Raw genomic sequence first — 21,936 nt, forward strand, 5'->3', positions numbered from 1 at the left:
CAGGCAGCACAACGGCAGCAAGCACCCCCTAGCATTTATTCCCAGCGTAGACTAGTAGCACTTGGTTCTCAGCACAGCCACCTGCAGCTTTAAGACAAACAAACTTCCCTTCCCAGGCATATCTTGATTTACTCATTAGTATGGAATGTGCTAGGCTGCACTATGGGCCCTTTGACTCATCTTCACATGCTCAGAGGCTTACTAGCAAGGAAATTGCACTAATAATGAACTTAAGCAAGACATTATGGATCTCTAGGCCCCTCTAACACTACAGGTGACTTGGTTACGCTCCTGGGGCCAATACAACCTCATATAGAAAGTTTGTTCTCCTGCTAGGATCCCTGAAGCTGTAGGCAGGGGGCCAAATGAGGTCAGGTAGTAACATGGTCGCCTTTTGTTACCTCTGCTCAATTGCAGGCAGTTCCCCCATACTACTTCCCACATTTTTCATTTTGGCCCCTTGATCCTCTGGAAAGGCTTTTCAGGAACACAGGTGGCTGCAGCAGGGAAAAGGATGGGAAGCTTTCTTCCCATGAACTTCCTTAAGTTACTTTATCTTAGGATGCAAGCCATGTAAATTTGCATAAATTTTAATTTGCATGCTTTTGCAAACTTAGAATTTTATCTTCATATTTGGCAAGAGGATATAGGAGGAGAAAGTCTGGTTCAGAAGGCTTGAGACTCACAATGGTAATAGTTGTAAGAACACAGATATGAGTGGAGACACGTCTTAATCTTTTCCCATTTTTTTCCTGCAACCATAGTGATAAGGATCTGGGGGGTTTTAAAGTGAAATTTGAGATCCAGGGCATGCTATAGTAGAAGGTACTTTCCAGTAGCTGTGGCCCCACAGATTGCTAGAGCCACTGTCCAAACATGACTTCATTTCTCCTTTGTTACAGGATTCGGAATAAACAAATATTTTGCTTTTTTTAAAGGAGAGAACAAATGGCTACAGCTGTTTACGTTGAAGGGTTTTGGGAACTTCCCTGTTATTTGGCCACTAATTTTATCATAGTACATCCATTGGGATCCCTCTAGTTTGGCATGTTGACAATCATATTTTTTATTCATGCATGTCCTGTTCCATAAGAATAGTGGCTCAATTAGAATAATGAAATGTGCCTTTTCTTTGTAGACTGTATGGAGGAATGAACTATCGTCGGCTTGGAGGCGGTGTGGGAGTTATCAAAATGACACATTGCGAGTCCCATATATGGTAAAAAGCCTAGGGGAGAAATCCCCCTCTGTGTTCATTCCTATTGAAACTGGTTAGCTTGGTGAGTTCTGAGCTCTCTGAGGCGCTAGTAAAATGAGATCACACTTATATTCTTCGCTGATGCCTCTTCCTATGGGACTGTAATGGATACTGCAAGCATATCTCCCCTCCCCTACTTCAGTTACAGAAGACCACACTAACCAACCCCAGAAAACTACCTAGAACACAGTTTTCCTTGTCTTTTGTCTCCTCATCCCAATATTACTATCTTTCTGAAGTAACTGGAATATAATGGTACTCTAAGCAATGACCTAAGACCCCAAGGTGTATGTTGATTCTATCAAAGAGAGGAACCCAGTGAGAGGTGGACAAGGCATTTGTGCAGCTGAAAGGAACATCTTTCTCTGAAACATCATTTGGCCTTCTTTACAGAGGATATACTCAAACAGGTTCATCTGCTGCACCTACCCCGCTCAAATAAATGGGAGTTGCATAAAGCCCCTTCATTTCAATAAAGCTTGGGAAGCAGACGTGTTGGCAGATTTTGCTTAAAATTTACAGCGCTGATTGCATTGGACACACTTTTCTGTACTCTGAGATTTGTTCCACTTAATTTGTACCATATATTTTTGATACCATGATAAAATGTTTAAGTTGTGATTAGTGGCTGCATTACATGCAACTTTCTAGATCTGGTCTATAGCTGAGATCTTTCAAAATCTATAGAGCTATCCAATGTGTTACTGGAAAAACTGCAGTAAGAGCAAAGGTTTAAAATCCATGGTGTTCTTCAATTACTGCAACAAGGAATAGAAATACAAGAAACTTTGGGCAGAATCTACCAGGAGGTTCTCCTGCACAAGCCTCACTGAACTGAATGGAAGCAATGCAAGAACACAGTACTACTCTTATGCTGCTCTTATTCAGTTCAGTGGGGCTTGTGCAGGAGAGCCTCCTGGTGGATTGTGTCCTTTGTATAGCTCTCAGGCTTACAAATGGCATATGCTTTGTATCATTGTCAGTATATTGAGAGCATGAACTAGTGTTACTCTAGTACATACTCACAAATCTCAGCTGTAATCTTACAGTTGCTTGGATTAAAAAAGGAGAAATGGGTCCTATCAGAAGCAGTTAATATATTTTATCTTCAAATGATAATTCTTTCTTCAGAGCATTTGCCTCAGGTGGTAAACTTTGAACAGTGTCTCAATTTCTGGATTCTAAGGTAGAATGAGGCTTGGTTTATCAAGACGTGGTTAGGATTACAGTATGAACATTGTGACTTTTTTAGACTGCCATCTTTACCCTTAAAATATAGTTCCATTCCCCTCAAGGGGAGTAAGCCAGTTATTGGGGTTGCAGCCTTAAAAGTTCAATGGGTTGGTAACTCAAAGGGGTTTTAATTGAAACTATGGCACTGCTGCAGCTGAATTACTGGGTTTAGGGGGAAAGATCAGCTATGTATGTTCCAACCAGCTGAATCCAGGACATCAGTTTTGGATTGTGACTTGCCATCGCCCTGACAGTGTCCTGATCCTGTAGTCCCAAGCAGGCAGCAGAAAAGGGAGTTAATAGGCTGCTTTGGGTTTGGTGCGTTAAAAGTTTTGGAAAAAGGAATGCACATGAGACTAAGTTGTGCTGCCATCTCCTTTCTTACGAAGTAGCTTTGTTTATAAACTTCATTTTCAGTGTCTTTGGGTAGATTGCTTGGGGGGGGGGGGAACAGTCAACACAAGTGGATTGTCAGGAAAGGTCACTAAGGTGATTAGCCCGCCCTTCTGCTCTAAAGGTTGGCATTCTTGTGTTTACATTTTGAACATTTGCACCTTTACAAAGAAAAAGTATTCTGTAAACAATTGTTTACATATCATTTATGCTTTTTCTAGCATGAGTTAACTTGTATAAATAGTGTTACCTTAATAAAATCTCAGTGTGTGTTCTCTTCTCTCATGACTCATCTGAAAGAACCTAGTTATAATCTACACTATGCTTATAAAATAACTTGCTGTACCTTCTAAGACTCAAAACATTTGGCTAGTTATTCTAGATCAGTATGAGAGCAGGCAGTTACATAGGGTAGCTGTCACCCTGGTATATTTCTCCTTTCCTTCTCAGCCTCCATCTATCTTCCTTCTCTTCCTCTTAATCGCTTGAAATACTTCTCCCTCAAGCCTTGCTGTCCTGGACTGCTTCTGTTTTCATCCCCATCCAGTACAGATGCCCTTGTTTGGAAAAAGGTGATGTTCTTTTACACATAGCTGCCAAAGGTCCTGTGTATGTAAACTTAAAAATCGTAACTAAAACGCTTAAAAGTAGTTTGTTTTGCCTGTCTCCTCTGCATTTACACACTGCGCTTTAAAGGGAAAAAGTTCTAACTAGGAAAGCTACTCCTAAAATCATACAACTGTCACTATATGTTGTGGGTCTGGTTCTTCAAAAGGAAAATTGGGTTTTCCTGGCTGTTAGCTCAAAGTTATGGGACATTTGCCCTGCAGTTATATTTGTAAAAATTCAGGGATGGATATCCAATCCTGCCTGATCCCTGCCAGAGCTGAATTTTTGAATTAATCCACAAATGTCTGCCCCTAGCTGCTTTTGTGACTTGGCCCCACTTATTAAACTTTTGATTTATTAGCATAATCGTATCAATATATTTGTGTTTGTTAATCTTTTACTTCAGTTGTTGAACAGCTTTTGCAAAATAAAGAGCCTGCCAAATATCATCACCGTTCTAGCATAGGTAAGAAAATAATTATTTGGGGCTAATTATTAGCTCCATTCCTTTTACCATCACTGTTCTAGCAGTAGAGGAGAGAGGCATTAATCAAGCACAGAAACAGCATTGGCCTCAGTAAAGCTGTTTTTTGTTCCCCCCATCAACAGAAGCAGGCAGTACAATGGAGCATTGCAAAGACTGGGTTCACATGTAATTTGCATAGACAGAATGCTATGCTGCATGGAACAAGAAGGCCCTTGCACACCAGATAAGAGACAAATTGCTTGGGAACTTTAATAATAATCCCCTCTATTTCAGCTATTTAGGGATGAGTGTCATTGTTTATATAGCCAAAATGGCACAGCCAGGGTTAGAGGAACCCCAAGGTTTGTAAATGTACAAAAAAATCTAGTGAAAACCCACTAAAAGAGCTTAATGAGGACTGAGCATAGTCAGTGGCTGCAGAATCTTGGTTGTGGAGGCAAAAGCAAAACAAAATTGGGTAGATGGGGAATTGAGTGAAGGCATGGCTAACTGGAACAGTAAATAGGAGCACTCTACATTGCAACATTTTGTTGCAGGTCTCATTTGTATCATAACTATAATTCAAGTATATTTAATGTGACCTAAGAGTGGCTCTCCCCACCATTCATCCTTGGTCCCCCTTTTTATCTAAAGTATGAATTAGTGCACTCTTTTCATAATCATACCTGATATAGAGAAGACCGAATAGAAGTAAGTTAATTCCATATTGTGGGCCTCCATCTTTCTCTGAGAAGCTTAACTTGACCCCCAAAATCTAGTGATCTAATTAACAGGTGAAAGAACACTAAATAACTCTAACCTGTGCTCAAATAAAACTACTCTGAGCAAGGGTCAACCTCCCAGCAGTTTCAGATGTAGGAGTTGTATTGTACTTGGGATACAAGCATTATTTGTAGGGCACATTGTTCTTTAATTATCTGATATTTTCAGGCAGGTGTACGGTTTTTAGTCAAGATCAGAAGTCTGAACAGAAAGGTGGAAATCCTTGGCTCCTTGCACTGTATACACAGCAAATTTTGAGTAGAATCTAGGTGAACAGCAAGAGAAAATAATTACACACAAAAAAGGCAGCTTACAATCCATCTCTGTTCCAGATATATTGTCTATGGCTAAGGATGTGAGGTGTTATATCATCACAGTATCTTTGAAATTGCCAGTTCCGTCAGCAGTGTCAGAACTCTTATCAGATGTTGGGCATGGAGAATCTGTTAAAATAATAGTTGCAGTCAGATCAAACTAGCATACAATACAGCTCATTCAATTACAAAAAAAAGTTTAAGTTGACAGTCAACAACTGTCAGTTTCCTGTAGCTAACCTGCAATGTCTCAAACCAACCATAAGAAGCCAAACTCCCCAAAGTCTTAAAGCTCAATGTATATTCAATGCCTCAGTGTTTTACTATTTACTTCGCAGCAGAGATGAAGGCGAGAGAGAGGAAAAGAAAAGTCATCCTCCCCCACCCATGACTGGAAAATTGAAAAAAGCTTCAATTTTCTCTGAATGTTGACTAAATATTTTCCCAAGCATCTTAGAATACTGCTACACAGCTAGTTTACATGGTTGCAAGCCTTGGATCTAAAGTAATTTAGTGAAGATAAACTTGGTACTGTGCTTGGCTGAATTATTAATGCTTGGATCCTTATTTCCCTTCTTGAAATGGAACAGGATGGGGCTTTCCTGCCTCCTCCTTTGCCACCCATGCTGCTCTGGTTTGAGGAACCCATAGAAATGGTGTGGGAGACATCAGCAGAAATTCAGGATCTAAACCTAAATAAGCAACAGTCACCATGATGATTTAAATGATGAATTAACATATTCTGGTATTTGGTCTGGACTTGGGAGACTTATCAAGTATATTGCTCCTACAAAATGAGGGGAAGGCCCTCATACAACACAGGCACTAACTTCTCTGGCCTCAGACTCCTCCATTTGCTGCATCAAAGCTGGTGAATATTTGAAAATATACCAAGTATTGATAAGCTTGTTTCAATTCATTTAAGCCTTCCTTTTTCTGAAGTCCATACACAGTTTCCAAGCCTAAGTGAAACCTTAGTTTTGCTTCCTACAATGTTGATGGCTTCTATTTTTAACTTTTATTTCTCCTTAATGGACAAGACCTATTTAAGCTGCAGTAGCATCCCTAACACTGGGAATATTCGCAATTGTTTACTAAAACAAAGGCATGTCTTTTAAATATGAAATGTAACAAAATAGTACAATTTAGTTAGAGCATTAATTCATTTCATGTTCTTAAAGCAGGAAAAGTCAATTTAGGTTCAGTAAGATACTGCATATATTTCAAATATGTTCCCAAAATAGTTTTCCTCCCATGACTTCAACATTTCTGGAAATTCTCAACTCCTGGTGGATTCTAATATCTCATTCCATCTCCATGGAACTAGCTCCAACCAAGCTAGTTTAAAGAAAGCCAGGTCCATTTTGATACCCTTTGCCTGTAGGATTTGACATATCGTCTACTCAGTCTCCCATTCTTTGAGGAAACTGCAGCCACACAAAACTACAGTAGGAGTCAGCTACTGGGTGAGTGGGGGCACTAGACAACAGGACAATTGGGGAAGGCTTCTTGGCCAGCTGGTAAGAATAGTTGTAGCCGAAGCTCTGCAGTTTGGGGATCGTAAATAGTGGCTTCAATATTTGCTGGTAGTTCCATTCTGTATTGGTTTTGAAACAATGTATTTGAAGCCTACATAGCAAGATGTATGCCTCAGATATTTATTTAGGATATCCAACTGCAGAGTGGTTTCACTGCTTAGATTATTCATAGTTTGTCATTACCAGGAGGAAATCAACTTTGCATGTGATCAAACAGGTCCTAATATTGTTAGAGACAATTCCTTCTGGACCGTTTTCTTTAGAACAGACTCCCTTAACTAGTTACTACTGTTAAGTGAGCCAGGCTTCATACCTTTATTTTCCCAGCAGAATAGGCAGAGGCCACAGCTGTAGAAACTTTCACTAGTCTTGTGGCTGACAGGTATATCTTGAAATGTCTATGAAAGTGATTGTAAAGGCACTCCATGAATAATTCCACCTCTTCTTGTCGGACCTCTTCTTGAGTGCTCTGGATTGAATCCCAGAGAGCTTTTGCATCTTCAGGATGAATGCCATAGGAAATATCCAGAGGGTAAGCAGTGTAAGGTACAGAGAAAGTCAGTTCTGTTGCAACCATATGATTGTCCATGTTGCAACCAGACCACATTGCAGCCATCCAGGCGAGATTGATAGGGCTGATATGCAGTGGACTGAAAGAACAGTCAAAGGTCTGCTGAAGCCAAGTTTCAACAAGATCCATGAGACCCTTTGCCCCATGTACAAGGAACAAAGGCAAGCAAGTAAAATCCTCCATGACAGCCTCAAAAATGTCATTACCACCAGTACAACAGAACCAGCCCATCCATGCTACTTTGTCTCCTGAATTTCCAGCTGCCACCTGAGACCTCTGTGTGATCTAGGGGGAAAGGTAGACACATACATATATTGGAACTATATGACAATATATAGTGCTTGACAATATATAACTTGGATTCTGAATAATTTGTTATAATGAGGAAAAACTATGGAATATGTGCTTAGAGTTATTCCCCCAATATTTCTTCAACAAATGTTTGCAGCATCTATCACACTGATAAGTCTTCTGTTCAGGTACTATGAGCAGTGATAGGCCATTAACACTCTGATCCTATGCATGTTTTCACAGTAATCCCATTGAATTCAGAAGGACTTACTCCCCAACAAGTTACTTAGGAATGTAGCCTTGGACAGATGGCTTTGAAAATGTAAACTCATGTCAGATAGCTAATAGGTCTATTAACGGCTATATGGAACCTCCAGGTTCAGAAGCCAGAATATCAGTTGCTAGGGAGGGTAATAGCAGGGACAGCCTGTTGCCTTTATTCACGCTAGTCAGCTTTCCATAAACATCTGGCTGGCTACTGTAGGAAACAGGATGATGGACTTTTGGTCCAGTCCAGCAAGGCTCTTCTGTTAGCAGCTTGTTGCCAGGCAAATTATTATCTCTATCCTCTTCCAGTCCATGTAGTTTGACTGGAAGGAGAAACTGAGTCAGTATCACAACTCAGCCTCACCCTCACGTTACTCTGTTACATTACAATCACATAGCTCTGATTGACCTATAGGCTCCCTTCTCCCCCCTCCCCCCTCCCCCCCCTCCACAGTTCTTCATTCAAGATGCAGTAAATCTACATTTCACTGTTTTTACTGCTACCAGGCAAGATTCAGGTTTTTAATTGTTTTTGAGGGAATTGAACTATTTTGATTTTAGAGATGGTCTTTGTTGCAAGTTTACAGAACCGCTTCTCAAGAAAAATGTTTTAGATTATAATATAGCATAATCAAGAGTGGGTGCCAAACATCGAGTGATAGAATCACCAGCTTCATCCCTCGTGTTCAAAACAAATCTAGATAATTTAAGAGTAGAGTGAGTGAAATAATGGTGGTGCATCATCCTGAGTGACTTCCATAGTCTGTCTACAACCTTATCCTTCACAAGTGTTAAGACATACCTATAGGTATTTTTTTTTAAAGGGACTGCATTACCTACCTGAATGAGGACAGCTACCTGTTCCTGTTCTGTGGTTTTCAAAGCAGAGAGTGAGGAGAACTTCACTTGAAATGTAGGGTCAGGTTCTGCTTCCACAGCAAACCTCTTTTGCCTTTCTGCACCGATAAAAAGACCCAGTTGTCTAGAATATTCCTGCAGCTGTCCATAAGAGAATTTGTACAGAGGAGTGACGCTGTATAAGGTCCACTGCTTACAGAGAAGGAAGGCTATCTGAGGATCAGAATTATCCTGGAATGGTTAGAAGAGTTTTAGTTTCATGCCAGCAGGTAAGTGATGCTCAGTTTTCCAGTCATGATTCCCAAAGCAGAGGAAGCATTACTATGAAGAACTGCTGCTTAGCAGTAAATAGTTTTTTTAGAACCTTTGGTTCATCTAACTGTGAGGACAGCATCTGTGACTAATTATATGATTGCTACAACACACACTCTAGATCACCAGTCTCAAGCTTTACCCACACCACCATTCAAAGATTCAGCTCCTTCCCTTTGCCACCTAAAACATGTATAGTACAGGCTTTGCAGCACCGCAGCTCCAAGAAAATAGCAGGAAGAGAATCCAAACATATAAACCGTAAAGGGGGGGGGGGAATGGCAGGGCCCCCTGTAATAAGTAGCAAATTAATGTAATGAGGGAACATGTATTGTGTACTGTATAATAACATAAAATATAATTTATCAAGAGCAGGAGTCCAAATAGTAAAAAAAAAATTAAAAAATGCTTTGCATACATAACGTATCTCAGCAAATAGGTGGTGCTAGACAAGCCACTTTGAGCCTCAGTCCTTCACAAATATAAGTGAGGCTGTAAATACTGACCAAACTTACTGAGGAGTTGTAATATTGAAAACTCTATAATATACATGTTAGCTAGTACTATAAAAAACCTAGTCATTGAAGCAGCATGAACTTTTGAGGAGATGGCATCAGATTTAAAACCCTGCATTCAAATGTTTTCAAATTCTCAAGCACCAGTATCAAGTAAACAGCAAGCTGAACATATGGACATCATAGATTTCCCCCATTCCTATACTGAGGAATAGACCTTGAAGATCATTATTCCATTATCACACATGGATTTCCCCCATTCCTATACTGAGGAATACACCTTGAAGATCATTATTCCATTATCACAATGTGCTAACACAAGGGTCCACAAATAGCTTATCAACCAGATGTTATTTGTGGTCATTGCAATTGCCTCCCCGACATCCTCTGGCATGCACAGAGGGCAAGGAAGAGAACCAGGGCATCTCTCATTTGTGCTGGTATGGAGAAGATAAGAAACAGGAGTCTCTCCTGCCACCTTTTACTTGTTCAGAAACTATAATGGAAATCAGCCTTCTAAGGTAGGGATCTAGGCATGGCAGTGTGCTGCTCACCAGAGTGTACTCATCCTGATGAGTGGGTTTCTGGATGCCTGCCCCTACAGCAGGGGTGGACAACCTCTGGAGGTCCAGGGGCCATTTTTGCCCCCTCGACTGCGGCCCCAGGCTGCGCAGTCCATGGGGTGTCCCCCAAAGAAAAAAAAGACCCCAAATCACCAGCTGATCGCTGAAATTTGGCAGCAAACCACTCCATAGTGCTAGAGAGCACTACAATGGCTAAATTTAGCTTGTTTGCAGGTGACATTTAACCCGTTTGGTGCTCCACACCTGCTACAGAGCACCAAAAGGGTTTAATGTATCTTGCAAGTAAGCTACATTTGGCCATTTGGGTGTTCCACAGCTGCCTATTTTGGGACATTTGTATTTTTACTGGGGGGCACCAGGGGGGAGCAGTGAGGGCCACATGCAGGCTGCACATTGCTCACTCCTGCCTTACAGGTTAATTTATCAATCAGATCACTGGTTTTCAAACCCTGAGGCTTCTCAGAATCTCTGTTAGGTCCCACAACATTTTGTGGTAGTTTCCACAAAATTGTACAACTAACAGTAACAAAACTTTCAATCCCTGCCCATTAATTAATGATTATACCCATGCCTTTGTAGCCATGCACACAGAGTGTAATAATATCACTGCAACTTCCTTTTTTTACTAGTCCAATTTGGCCCAGAACTTTCAGCTTCTTCTAATAGGTGAACTCTTGCAGCTACCCTAGTTTTCTTTCCTGCACTTGTATTATTGCAAGGCTGAAATATCAGATCAAAAGCTACTTCATTTTCATACACATTGCCACTAAAGCCTTACCTGCAGGTGAAGAGTTTGTGGAATCATTCTCTTAGCTGGGGTCTGACCAAACACATTGCCTCTCCTGAGGGATATTACACCTCTTGAAACATGTGCAGTGTTAGTGAAATTCACTCCATGGTCTGTAGTTTTTCCTCCAAGAGCAGTCACTCTCCTGGAGTCACAAATGCTAGTATCCTCCACATGCTGGTAGTTTATCCATCAGTAGGCCATAGGAAACAAAAGTTGAACTATTTTATCTATAATAATAAGAGAATGTGCACCTGCCTATCTTCACCATAGCACCAAGACCATGAAGCCTAGACACCTGAAACCTGACATGCATACTAAAGGGGCCCTTGGGGTGTGAACCTCTAAGTTACTTTGTTTATGGAACACATTCATTTTAATTAAGTTTTGTTTGTGTGAGAAGCCTGCAGTACCATCTTCAATCACTAGGTGGCAAATTCCCTAGCCAGCCCATACATTTTCAGTCAATACAGTCTGAAGCTGGGGGGCAAAGTCTGAGGGACAATTATATGGCTCCCCCTCCCCCAGCTGCAGAGCAGCCCCCCTTCAGTGAAATGGAGCAGGCAGACTCCTCTCAAAAGCTATAGGGGGTATACCATGGCAGGAGGCATGCCAGCAGGCATGGCCTCACTCAGATGGGGCAAGGACAATGTGTCCAACACTGATAGCTATGTAAGTTTTCTTGAAGGCTTCACTGTATCAAACTAAGGGCTACTCTAACCCATGTAAAGCTGGGTCTGTTTGCTAATACAAAACAAGAAAAACTAATAGTTTAGCAGACTTGCATATAGACTTAAGGCCAGCCTAGGTATTCAGAGGAGGAAAGCTAAGGAACTCTGTCCATACTTTTTTAAAAGAGGCAGACTTAAGAAGTTAAATGCGTAACTGTTGAATACTAGGACAATGGGTGGAATCGAGATTTGAGGACATTGCAACAATCGTTTTCTGTCCTGGTGGATATAGATTTTGATGAAAAAACTAAAACACCATAACAAATTGTGGCTAGGCAACTAAGCATGACCAAGACAGGCTTCAAAACAATGCACACTTACTTGACAATCAATCCCAGTGAACTGACAGTAAACCCAGTGAGTAAAGATGAATGCAAGCATCAGGCTGCGTGAGGTTTTTATTTTATTTGAAGTACCCTCACCTCTATACAGCACAGGATTGCCTACCTTCCCATTCTGCCTAAACATTTCTGTACAACTCAGGACTTTGTTTACTTTTGATTTTTTACATTTTTTTATTTAATGTCACATTTTTCCATCAGAGATCCTCAAAGTGGTTCACAGTTGCAAACTTTAAAACAATATAAAACAGCAAGAATGTCAGCACTCCTGTATGGGCTGCATAGTGGAATATTTCAGAGTTATTAGTTTTCCAAGTGGTGGTTTTCTCATACTTCTTCAAACTGGCAACCCCTAGGAAATGGTGGGCTGACACTTACCATGTATTGTGTACAGCTGCAATCATCCCATCTCAAAGAAGCTACATAGATAGCAGCTGTAAAGATCAGCATCATGCTTTCTTTTCCGTGAAAGGCAAAAAAAACAAACAGATTCTTCAGCTTTGAAAAGGAGGCTAAAAAGTAATCTAAAAGATAGAGATTTATAATATACATGGAATGGGAAAGTGAGCCTAGAGAACAGTGCTTTTCTTTCACTGTACTAGATCCTTTGCTCTCTCCTGGTCTGACCATATAGGACCAGTTTCTGTGGTAACTGGTATTTCTTGAGCTGCTACTTAATCCACCTATGTATATAGCACAATGGCAACTCTCAAAGTTTTAGCAGCTGTAGTCTCTCCTAATCACTTATGTATAGGACAAGCTGAAGTATCGCTCCTATTTCTCTTAAGGCTGGACAAGGTATACAGAGGAGGAACTTCTGTCTACGCTTTTTTTTTTTTAAAAAAAGGCAGACTTAGGCTACAACCCTACGCGTGCTTGGGAATTGTAGGACTTTTTTCTGTCTAAGCACGCATAGGGTTGTACCCATAAGAAGTTACTTCATAACTCTGTTGAATACTAGGACAATGGGGTTGGATAGAGATTTGGGGACATTGCAACAATCTATTTCTCTCCTGGTAGATACAGATTTTGATGTAAAAAACCTAAGACGCAACACCATAACAAATTGTGGGTAGGCAACTAAGCACGACGAAGACCAAGATGTGGAGAAGCAGAGAGCACAGTCCGCTCCTTCAGCTGTCTCCTGTGGCGGACTGTTCTGCTTTGGGGTCCAGATACGGAAGCCTCCGCCTGCAATGGGAAGCAGCGTAGCCCAGAGAAAGAGCCCCCGCGAACTGCCCCCCTCAGGGGTCCCCGCGCCAGGACTGTGACCCCCTCAGGACCTTACCCGTTGCGCCATCAATAACCGCTGAGAGGAATCCTCCTCCTGCCTCTCACAAACGACTAAAGAAGAAAAATCTTCTACAAATTATGGCGGGCAAAAAAAACTTTTAAAATTTGCCTCCCAGCAGCCCCTGCGGCAGCGGTACTGGTCTGCGCATGCTTCGGAAACCTGGGGCGTTGATTTGCTGTTGCGTTTGACGCGCCGCCGTCATAGTTGATTCGGGCGCTGTGGTGGTGAGGGCGGGCCGGAGCGAAGCGCTGCCCAGACTAATTATGGTGGGCGCGGAAGGCCCTCTTACCCGGAGCCGCGCGTAGGCTGAGAGAGGTCGGGCCAGCCCTGCAGGCCGAAGCGGGCAGTTGAGCGCTGCGTCCTTCCCGGAGCCTCCGTTCCTGCCCTAGGGCCATGCGTGGGCTGCGCCTCCTTCACGCACCCCTGTCCTTACTCCCCAGATGGGCGGGCAAGCCTTGGGGCACCCTTTGGCACCCAGTGGGCGCCCTTTGCAGCACCTCGGCGCCCAGTGCAGACGCGGCCCCGCCAGGTTTGTGCCGCTCGTCGGTGGGGAGAAGGTGAAATAGGCGGGGGAGGGGGGGTGCTGCTGCTGCTGGCCACGCCGTCGCAGTTGTTAATTTCGGGCTGGAATTCCTGACGAATCCCGGGAACGACTTTGGGCTCCTCACACGGAGCTTTTATCCTGCGATTCAGATTGCTCCCTCACGGAAGTTTGCGGGCTCTTTACGGGCATCTCTACACCAGCCTAAAATCCTGCATTTAAAACGGGGCTTCCTGCTTCCGTTTTAAATGCAGGGTCACAACTGACTCCCTATACGCGCGCTTCCTTCTCCCCTTCCCCCCTCATTCTCCCTGTATCTGAGGGTGTTTCTATATTATGCAAAAACCTGCAAAAATCCATATCCTTTCTGGAGCTTCCTGCTTTCTTTTCTTTGCGGAATTAGGAAGGGGTCCTTTACACAGCAGACACGTGGTTTGAATTGAGGGAGTGCCTTCCTTTGCACACATGCCAGGGAGAGAGAAACGGGGTGGTGGTGTTCTTGTCTTCATACCTTAACTTCTGCTGTACTGTTTTCTTGCAACCCCCAGGAAACCTCTGACTTCTGAGTAGACATGCAATGTAAGATTGTGCCGCAAGTCTGCAACGCTCACCACACTTACTTGGGAGTAAGCTTCATTGAACTTAATGGGGTGCTCAGGATCAACAGAGGACATTGCTTCTGATCTTGGTGGGGTGGGGGATCAGATGATTCTCCCTTTGTTGCAGGGAGGCATTTTACCCTCTTTTCCCTCCAATTGAGAAATGTGCTCAAGCATGGCAGACACCTGGGAATCGAGGAAAGTCCTTCCTCAGAAAAACTTGAGCGGAGGTGTTCCAGAAGTCAGAGTCAGAGAGACCACGGAGTGAAGGAAAAAGAGTTTTTCTTTATTTAATGCGCGGGCTTTATGGCCGGAATAACTTCCAAAGTGCCAAAAGCCCCGATTTACATCAGCAAATTGTTTTTATAGATATTGTGACACATAGGCAAAATCTCCCCCTCCCCTTTCCGTGTGGGTTTGCAGTATTCAGCATTTTCTGTCCTAGCACAATTGTTTATAACACAAGAAATGGGTTATAGGGTAGCCATGATTAGCAGAGAACATGATATACCGCTCTGGCCTCAGCCTTTTTGACAAGATAAGACATTCCTGTGTCTTGTCAGCTTACAAGAATATATTCAGGAGAGACAGAGCTCAGCAAGAACATCAAGCTTGAGGCTGTATGAGGCTACTTAGTCTGACCCTCTATATTGCTACTACAGAGGCAGGAGTTGCAATTGGCAGTGATTCTTGCCCTCGCGCCTGTCACATCTGTTCCTGCATGTCCCACTCCCATCCACAATGCCTTTGTCATCCTGACTGCCCCCCCCCCCCCCCCCGGTAACAACTGAAAACAAACACCTGCGGCAGGCAGACAGAGCAGTTTCTCCTGCTATTGGAGAGTTTCACGGGGAGGTTATGGCGCTGCTGTTCCATGGGCTGGAAAAATACCACATTTATTTTGTTTGGGGAAAACACGGGATAGACTGGGGGAAACTGCGGGAGACACTCTGGAGGGTAGCAGCGTCATCTAAAAAGCCCGCCAACTTCTGTGACAGAGCCATCTCAAAAGCTCCGTGTGATGAACCCCTCAGTCTTCCATTATCTTTCATTGATCTCACTCCTCTTCTTGCTGCTTTTCCTCTTTTCAAGGAGGGAACTCAAGCGGAACACAATGGGGTAATTTGATAGCTCATTATCGGCTATCTAAAAACGGAACAAAGAGCATTTAGTGCAGGAAACACCCTGGAGGGTCACGGCGTCATGTAAAGAGCCCGCAAACTTCCACGAAGGAGCCATCTCAATCATATGATAAAAGCTCAGTGTGAAGGAGCCCTACATGATGCTATGTCCCTCCAGGGCATCTCCTGCACTAAATGCCCTTTGTTGCATTTTTAAATAGATTGCAGGTAATGAGTTATCAAATTACCCTGTTCTGTTCCGCTTGAGTTCCCCCCTTGAAAAGAGGAAAAGCAGCAAGAAGAGGAGCAAGATCAATGAAAGATAATGGGAGACTCAGATAGGGGGGGGGAGGAAGTGAGTGAAAAAGGGAGTCGAGATCCTGTATTTAAAATGGAAGCAGAAAGCCCCGTTTTAAATGCAGGATTTTAGGCTGGTGTACAGATGCCCTTTTAACTCACTGCGGAAAGTGATTGCGGCCCTTTATGTGATTACACTATTGGCATTGATGTGCCTGTTTATCCCCAGTGGCCAATACTCAGGAATGGATCACTATGCTGATTAGGGTGTGTTCATTGGATTGGAATCTGCGTAAATTTGTGTGCTTCCATAGTACTTGTGGTATTTCTACTCCTGTGTCGTGTATTGCTTGGTCTTTAGTCGTCATCATGTAAAAACCCCAAATGTGTTTCTTCAGCTCAGGGGGTGAGTGTGTGTCTCCACATGCATGCGCACCTACCTACCTACTTAGGAGACCACTTTGTGTATCTGAGGAAGATGCTTCTGCCACAACAAATAAGTTAGGGGTACTTCCTGAGGAGGCTTTTATCGTGGAGCCACTCTGCCTCATTCACAGAATTTTAAGGGGGGCCAGATGACATCATCTTCCGCTTGTAACCCTCCTGTGTTTTCTCACTGCTTCTTCCATCTTTTTTCTTTACCCAAAAAGTCCGTTAAGGAGGGAAAGACAGAATAGCTGCAAATGTCTTTTGATTGGTAGTGCTACAAACCATCGGGAACTACCCTGAGTCTTTAAGGTGCCCGAAGATTACTGCAGCAGCCTAATGTTTCAAACTTGCAAAATGATAGACCAGCCAAATAAAGTCTTAAAACTTTAAATAAGAACTTGTTGATGGGGTTGCTTTTCCTGAGTATATAGATTCTTTCTTGAAAAGTGTGATACAGAACATAACTGTTCAATCAAAACAATTAATGAAGATGCAGGATCTTCCGGCTGGGAAGAAATTATTCCCAGGACAACTTTAGCAATTTGCCTTTATTTCACTATAGAAAGTGGTACAACGTCCTTACTAGGAAGCTTCTCCTAGTGCAGTGCAGTGCTTCTTCATTCTTGTAAGGTCTTAGCCATTGTTTGGCTCATCTCCCCTAATGGCTATTCGTTGATGCAGGGGTGGTGCTGACTTGCAACACTGGATCAAGAGAATGGTTGTGACTTAAAGCAGGAGCCAAAGTATTCCAGGAATGATTGTAGTTAGGGAAGTAGTTCTAAGGAAAACCGAGAAAGGAATGGAAAAAATTGACATGTCCTGTTTAGGCACTGGGGAAACTTAAGGAGCAATCCTATCAAGATCGATGGTCACCTCTAACCCCAGGGGCGACTGCCTATCCAGTGCAGGGTGGGAGGGCTGGTGAGGAGCAGATCTCCTCCTCACTCCCCCAGCCCTGCTTTTACGGCTGGCAGCCGATTTCGGCTGTCTAGCTGCGGCACCTCAGAGTGTGGGACATGGCGGCCAGACAACACATAGGATGTGTCGTGCCAGATTTCCGCCCCGGGGAACGCCCCATTTTCACCACTCTGCTCTTAGGAGCATGGGACCAATCCGCGCTGCCTATGAGGCCATGTGGGAGGGGATGGGGGTCAGTTCTCCGGGAACCAACCTCAGAGCACAGGCTCCGAGGTTGGTTCCCAGGAACCAACATATCCTATGAGCAGAGCAGAGGAAGCTGCTCCAGCTGGTCTAGGGACTACAGAAGCAAGCAAGCTCCCAGAGAGTGAGCAAACAGGGGGAGCGAACAGGAGTTGGCCAGGGGAGTTCAGCAGGGGAGATCAAGGGGGAGGCCCCTAACATTTTTTAAAAAAATTATTTGTCTTGTTACACTTCCATACCAGTGGGACTCTGCTTTTAACCTGCAGTGAGTAGAGGACCAGGCACAGGCTACTCTAGAACAACCAGGAAGCTAGACACAAAAAGGGAAAAGAGGCTATGGAAGGACAAGACTCTCCAGTGGTGGTGACCTGCAAGGTGTGTGCCATGTTTGTTTTCTTGCCTGAGAACAACATGGTCTACACCTGCAACAAGTGCAAGTTGATCACACTTCTAGAAGAAAAAGTAAGAGGACTGGAGTGGTGAGTGTCGACCCTCCAGGGAATAAGAGAACACAATTCTTGGATAGAACGGTGGAACTACAGCAGCAAAGTGAAGAACAGAAGCCAGAAGAGCAACAGCAACCTGAGGCAGAAGAGGAAACTGCTGAGGTGAGGAAAAATGAAGTAGAGGATACTCCTTGGGAAAGGGTGACAGCTAGGAACAGAAGAACTAGAAGCCACTCAGCACCAGTGGAGTCAATGGAACTAGGGAACTGTTTCCAGGTACTTGAGGATGAGAATGAAGGACAGCCTGCAGAGGAAGAATTACGGGGGAACCTGCATGAGAGCGAGCAAGAGGCTGAAGGTCAGCCAAGCAGAGGTAATGAAACCAAGGCCTACAACTACAAAAAGAGAAGAATAGTAGTAGTGGGAGACTCTTTGCTGCGTGGGATCAAAACCCAAGTATGTTGCGAAGACCTGTGGACTTGCCAGGTATGCTGTCTCCCGGGAGGATGGATTAGAGACGTGACTGAAGGGTTGCCTGCACTCATAAAGCCCACTGACAGGTAACCTTTTCTTCTCATCCATGTGGGAACAAATGATACTGCCAAGCGGAGCTATGAAGAAATCACGTCAGACTTTGAAGCTTTGGGAAGGAAACTCAAGAACTTTGGGGCTCAGATAGTTTTCTCATTTGTCCTTCCAGCAGTTAGAAGAGGGATAGAAAGGGAAAGAAAAATACTCCGGGTGAATGACTGGCTACGAAGGTGGTGCCAACGAGAGAGATTTGGATTCTGGGACCACGGGCTATACTTCCTGGAAGATGGACTGTTGGCAAGGGACGGGTTGCACCTCACAAAGGCTGGGAAGAATGTGTTTGGCCACAGCATGAAGAACTTCATCAGGAGGGCTTTAAACTGAATGCTACGGGGAAGGGAGACGTCAAGTTGGGGGTAACAATAGACAAAGGCTCATGCACCGCACCGGAGAGAACAGCTCTAATAGCGCCCAATAATAGTCTTCAAAAACATGTAGGAAGAAAGCCAGACCATGAAGCACATGGTCTTCGATGTCTATATACAGATGCCCAGAGTATGGGAAACAAACAGAACGAACTTGAACTCTTAATACAAGAGGGAAATTATGACTTGATAGGTATAACTGAGACTTGGTGGGATGACTGTCATGACTGGAATACAGCAATGGAAGGATATCACTTGTTCAAAAAGAACAGGAGGAATAGAAAGGGAGGTGGGGTTGCACGATACGTGAAAAATATGTATCTCTGCACAGAAATACAGGAGGATGAGCTTGGTAGCCCCTTCGAGGGCATCTGGGTTAAAATAAATGGAACAAAGAATAAAAAGAACATGGTGGTCGGAGTCTACTACCAGCCACCCAATCAAAGAGAAGACGAGGATGAAACTTTTGAAAAGCAAATAGCCAGTGTTTCAAGGAAGCATGATGTAGTAGTAATGGGGGACTTCAATTTCCCCGACATTTGTTGGGAGACAAAACATGGCCCCTCCAGGAAATTCCTGACTTGTGTGGTGGATAACTTCCTCCTACAGAAAGAACAAGAGGGAACTAGAGGATTGGCTATCCTTGACTTGATTCTAGCCAACAGAGATGACTTCATGGATAAAGTAGCAGTTACAGGAACTCTGGGAGAAAGCGACCATGTTATACTTGAGTTCATGGTTCTAAAGGAAGCAAAAGCTGAGTGTAGCCAAACGCATACCCTGGATTTTAGGAAAGCTGATTTTAATAAGCTCAGAACAATGCTAGGTAAGGTCCCATGGCAAGTGACACTAACGAGAAAAGGAGTCCAAGATGGGTGGGAACTTTTAAAAAAGGAAATTCTCAAGGCACAATTACAAACAATTCCAACAAGAAGAATAGATGGAAGACAACAGAAGAAGCCAATGTGGCTTCACAAAAAGCTTAGAGATGATCTGAAAACAAAAAAGTACACATATAGGAAGTGGGAAGAAGGCCAAGCAACAAAAGAAAAGTACAGGCAGGTAGCACAGAATTGCAGGGATGGCATCAGGAAGGCTAAAGCTGAGAACTAGCTGAGGTTAGCGAGGGATGCTAAAAGCAACAAAAAAGCTTTCTTCAACTACATGCATAGTAAAAGACAGAGGAAAGAAATGGTGATTCAACTATTAAATAAGGTCGGCAAAATGATAACAGATGTCAAAGAGAAGGCAGCAGAAGTGCTGGAGGAGGGCTAATGTTGTCCCTCTCTTCAAAAAGGGTAAGAAGGAGGAACCTGAGAACTACAGACCAGTCAGTCTGATATCAATCCCTGGGAAAATTCTGGAGCAGATGATAAAGCAGTCCATCTGTAAGCACCTTGAAAACAATGCCATGATTACTCAAAGCCAACATGGATTTGTCAAGAAGAAGTCCTGCCAGACAAATCTGATCTCATGTTTTGATCAGATAACCTCTCTTGTGGACTGTGGGAATGCTGTGGACATAATATACCTCGGCTTCAGCAAAGCTTTCGACAAAGTGCCCCATGATATCCTGATGAGCAAACTAGCTCAAAGTGGGCTAGATGAAACAACAATCAGGTGGATCCACAGTTGGCTACAGAATCGGACTCAAAGAGTGCTTATCAATGGGACCTTCTCCAACTGGGGAGAGGTCACGAGCGGGGTACCGCAGGGCTCAGTCCTGGGCCCAGTGCTCTTCAACATTTTTATTAATGACTTAGAGGAAGAGGTGCAGGGAATGCTGATCAGATTTGCAGATGACACAAAGTTGGGCAGGATAGCTAATACCTTGGAAGACAGAAACAAAATTCAAAGTGATCTTGATAGACTGGAGCGCTGGGCAGAAAACAACAGAATGACATTTAATAGGGATAAATGCCAAGTTCTGCACCTAGGAAAAAGAAACCAAATGCACAGTTACAAGATGGGGGATACGTGGCTCAACCACACTACAAGCGAGAAGGATCTTGGAATTGTTGTCGATCACAAGCTGAATATGAGCCAACAATGTGATGTGGCTGCAAAAAAGACCAATGCTCTTTTGGGCTGCATTAATAGAAGCATAGCTTCCAAATCCTGGGAAGTACTAGTCCCCCTCTACTCCACACTGGTTAGGCCTCATCTGGAGTACTGTGTCCAGTTCTGGGCACCACACTTTAAGAAGGATGCAGACCAACTGGAGAGGGTTCAGAGGAGGGCAACAAAGATGATCAGGGGACAGGAAACAAAGCCCTATGAAGAGGGACTGAAAGAACTGGGCCTGTTTAGCCTTGAGAAGAGAAGACTGAGGGGAGATATGATAGCGCTCTTCAAGTACTTGAAAGGTTGTCCCAGAGAGGAAGGCCAGGATGTCTTCTCAATCATCCCAGAGTGCAGGACACAGAGTAATGGGCTCAAGTTACAGGAAGCCAGATTCCGGCTGAACATCAGGAAAAACTTCCTGACTGTAAGAGCAATACGACAATGGAACCAATGACCTAGGGAGGTGGTGGGCTCTCCCACACTGGAGACATTCAAGATGAGGCTGGACAGCCATCTGTTGGGGATGCTCTGACTTGGATTCCTGCACTGAGCAGGGGGTTGGACTTGATGGTCTTATAGGCCCCTTCCAACCCTACTATTCTATGATTCTATGGCCATCTAGCTGCTGACTAGCGGCCATAGGATTGTGCCCTTAGTGTATATTGATTATATAAGATTACTTGTGGCACTAGATATTATCCAGATACCTTGTGCAATTTATTAATTCTAATTCTAAGGGGATAATGTATGCATTATCCCCTTAATATCACTCTTGGCTGTAACTGGCATCCCTATAATTTGTCTGTATGATCTTTAATACGCGGATGAAAACTTTTATTTTAGCTTTTATACTCTTTATAAACTTCACTATATTTGATTTTTCTCTTCCAAAGATGTCAATAGTTTTGTTGCTCGGACCAAAACCTGTGGGGAATTACGTTCTGCTCATATAGGTCAAGAAGTCACCCTGTGCGGATGGATTCAATATCAGAGGTAAATAGAAATTTAATGCACTCAGGATGGCTAGATTGGTGGTGTTAAGACAACGTTTAAATCCATTAAGAGCATAAACATTTGCCTTGCTAAGTCAGACCTAGGGTCCATCTAGACTAGTACCTAGTTTCCAACAGAGGCCAGCCAAATGCTTCTGCAAAACCCACAAAAAGGACATGGCCAA

General features: G+C 43.4%; 3 protein-coding genes across 26 annotated transcripts in view; 2 read left to right on the top strand and 1 right to left on the bottom strand.

The window, feature by feature from the left end:
• Nucleotides 1-3,857, top strand: part of KLHL20 (kelch like family member 20) — a 50,892-nt gene extending 47,035 nt beyond the window's left edge. For 2 of the 11 annotated variants that reach the window (XR_014790361.1, XR_014790364.1), the window contains 2 exons: nt 1,139-2,067; nt 2,166-3,855. Coding sequence is in view for 3 of the 11 variants with exons in the window: in XM_084851157.1 (XP_084707283.1) it covers nt 1,139-1,223 (85 nt within the window). In the remaining 8 variants the exon portion in view is untranslated. Of the gene's footprint in view, nt 1-1,138 lie in introns of all 11 variants that reach the window. The other 9 variants (XR_014790362.1, XR_014790365.1, XR_014790366.1 and 6 more) reach the window with 6 other exon arrangements.
• Nucleotides 3,858-3,874: 17 nt separating this feature from the next.
• Nucleotides 3,875-13,273, bottom strand: CENPL (centromere protein L). 12 transcript variants are annotated; one of them, XM_084851161.1, is made up of 6 exons: nt 13,140-13,273; nt 12,230-12,309; nt 10,771-10,956; nt 8,564-8,812; nt 6,908-7,450; nt 3,875-5,185 (listed from the first exon to the last, which is right to left on the bottom strand). In XM_084851161.1, exons 2-6 carry the CDS (start codon nt 12,302-12,304, stop codon nt 5,114-5,116), a joined length of 1,125 nt encoding a protein of 374 aa, XP_084707287.1. In that variant the 5' UTR covers nt 12,305-12,309; nt 13,140-13,273; the 3' UTR covers nt 3,875-5,113. The 12 variants fall into 12 exon arrangements, with proteins under 12 accessions (XP_084707287.1, XP_084707296.1, XP_084707289.1 ...); XM_084851170.1 differs by having other exon boundaries at nt 3,885-5,185; nt 8,564-8,722; nt 12,230-12,305; XM_084851163.1 differs by having other exon boundaries at nt 3,885-5,185; nt 12,230-12,305.
• A 126-nt stretch (nt 13,274-13,399) lies between these two features.
• DARS2 (aspartyl-tRNA synthetase 2, mitochondrial) overlaps nt 13,400-21,936 on the top strand; it is a 49,625-nt gene continuing 41,088 nt past the window's right edge. For all 3 annotated transcript variants that reach the window (XM_084851154.1, XM_084851153.1, XM_084851156.1), the window contains exons 1-2: nt 13,400-13,674; nt 21,653-21,752. In XM_084851154.1, the coding sequence (XP_084707280.1) occupies nt 13,539-13,674; nt 21,653-21,752 (236 nt within the window). In that variant the 5' untranslated portion in view covers nt 13,400-13,538. The remainder of the gene's footprint in view (nt 13,675-21,652; nt 21,753-21,936) is intronic.

This window comes from Heloderma suspectum, chromosome 4 (genome assembly GCF_057233095.1).
Source record: "Heloderma suspectum isolate Gila_16-S chromosome 4, 16-S_ref, whole genome shotgun sequence".
Lineage (NCBI taxonomy): Eukaryota > Metazoa > Chordata > Lepidosauria > Squamata > Helodermatidae > Heloderma > Heloderma suspectum.

Excerpts from the sequence above, each read along its gene's own strand:
- CENPL (XM_084851160.1), bottom strand. The coding sequence starts at position 12,481 with ATGGTCAGACCAGGAGAGAGCAAAGGATCTAGTACAGTGAAAGAAAAG. Across the intron at positions 8,813-10,770 it reads CACAAACTCTTCACCTGCAG|GATAATTCTGATCCTCAGAT; the intron begins GTAAGGCTTTAG and ends TAACCATTCCAG. Across the intron at positions 5,186-6,907 it reads ATTCTGCTGGGAAAATAAAG|ATTCTCCATGCCCAACATCT; the intron begins GTATGAAGCCTG and ends TTATTTTAACAG.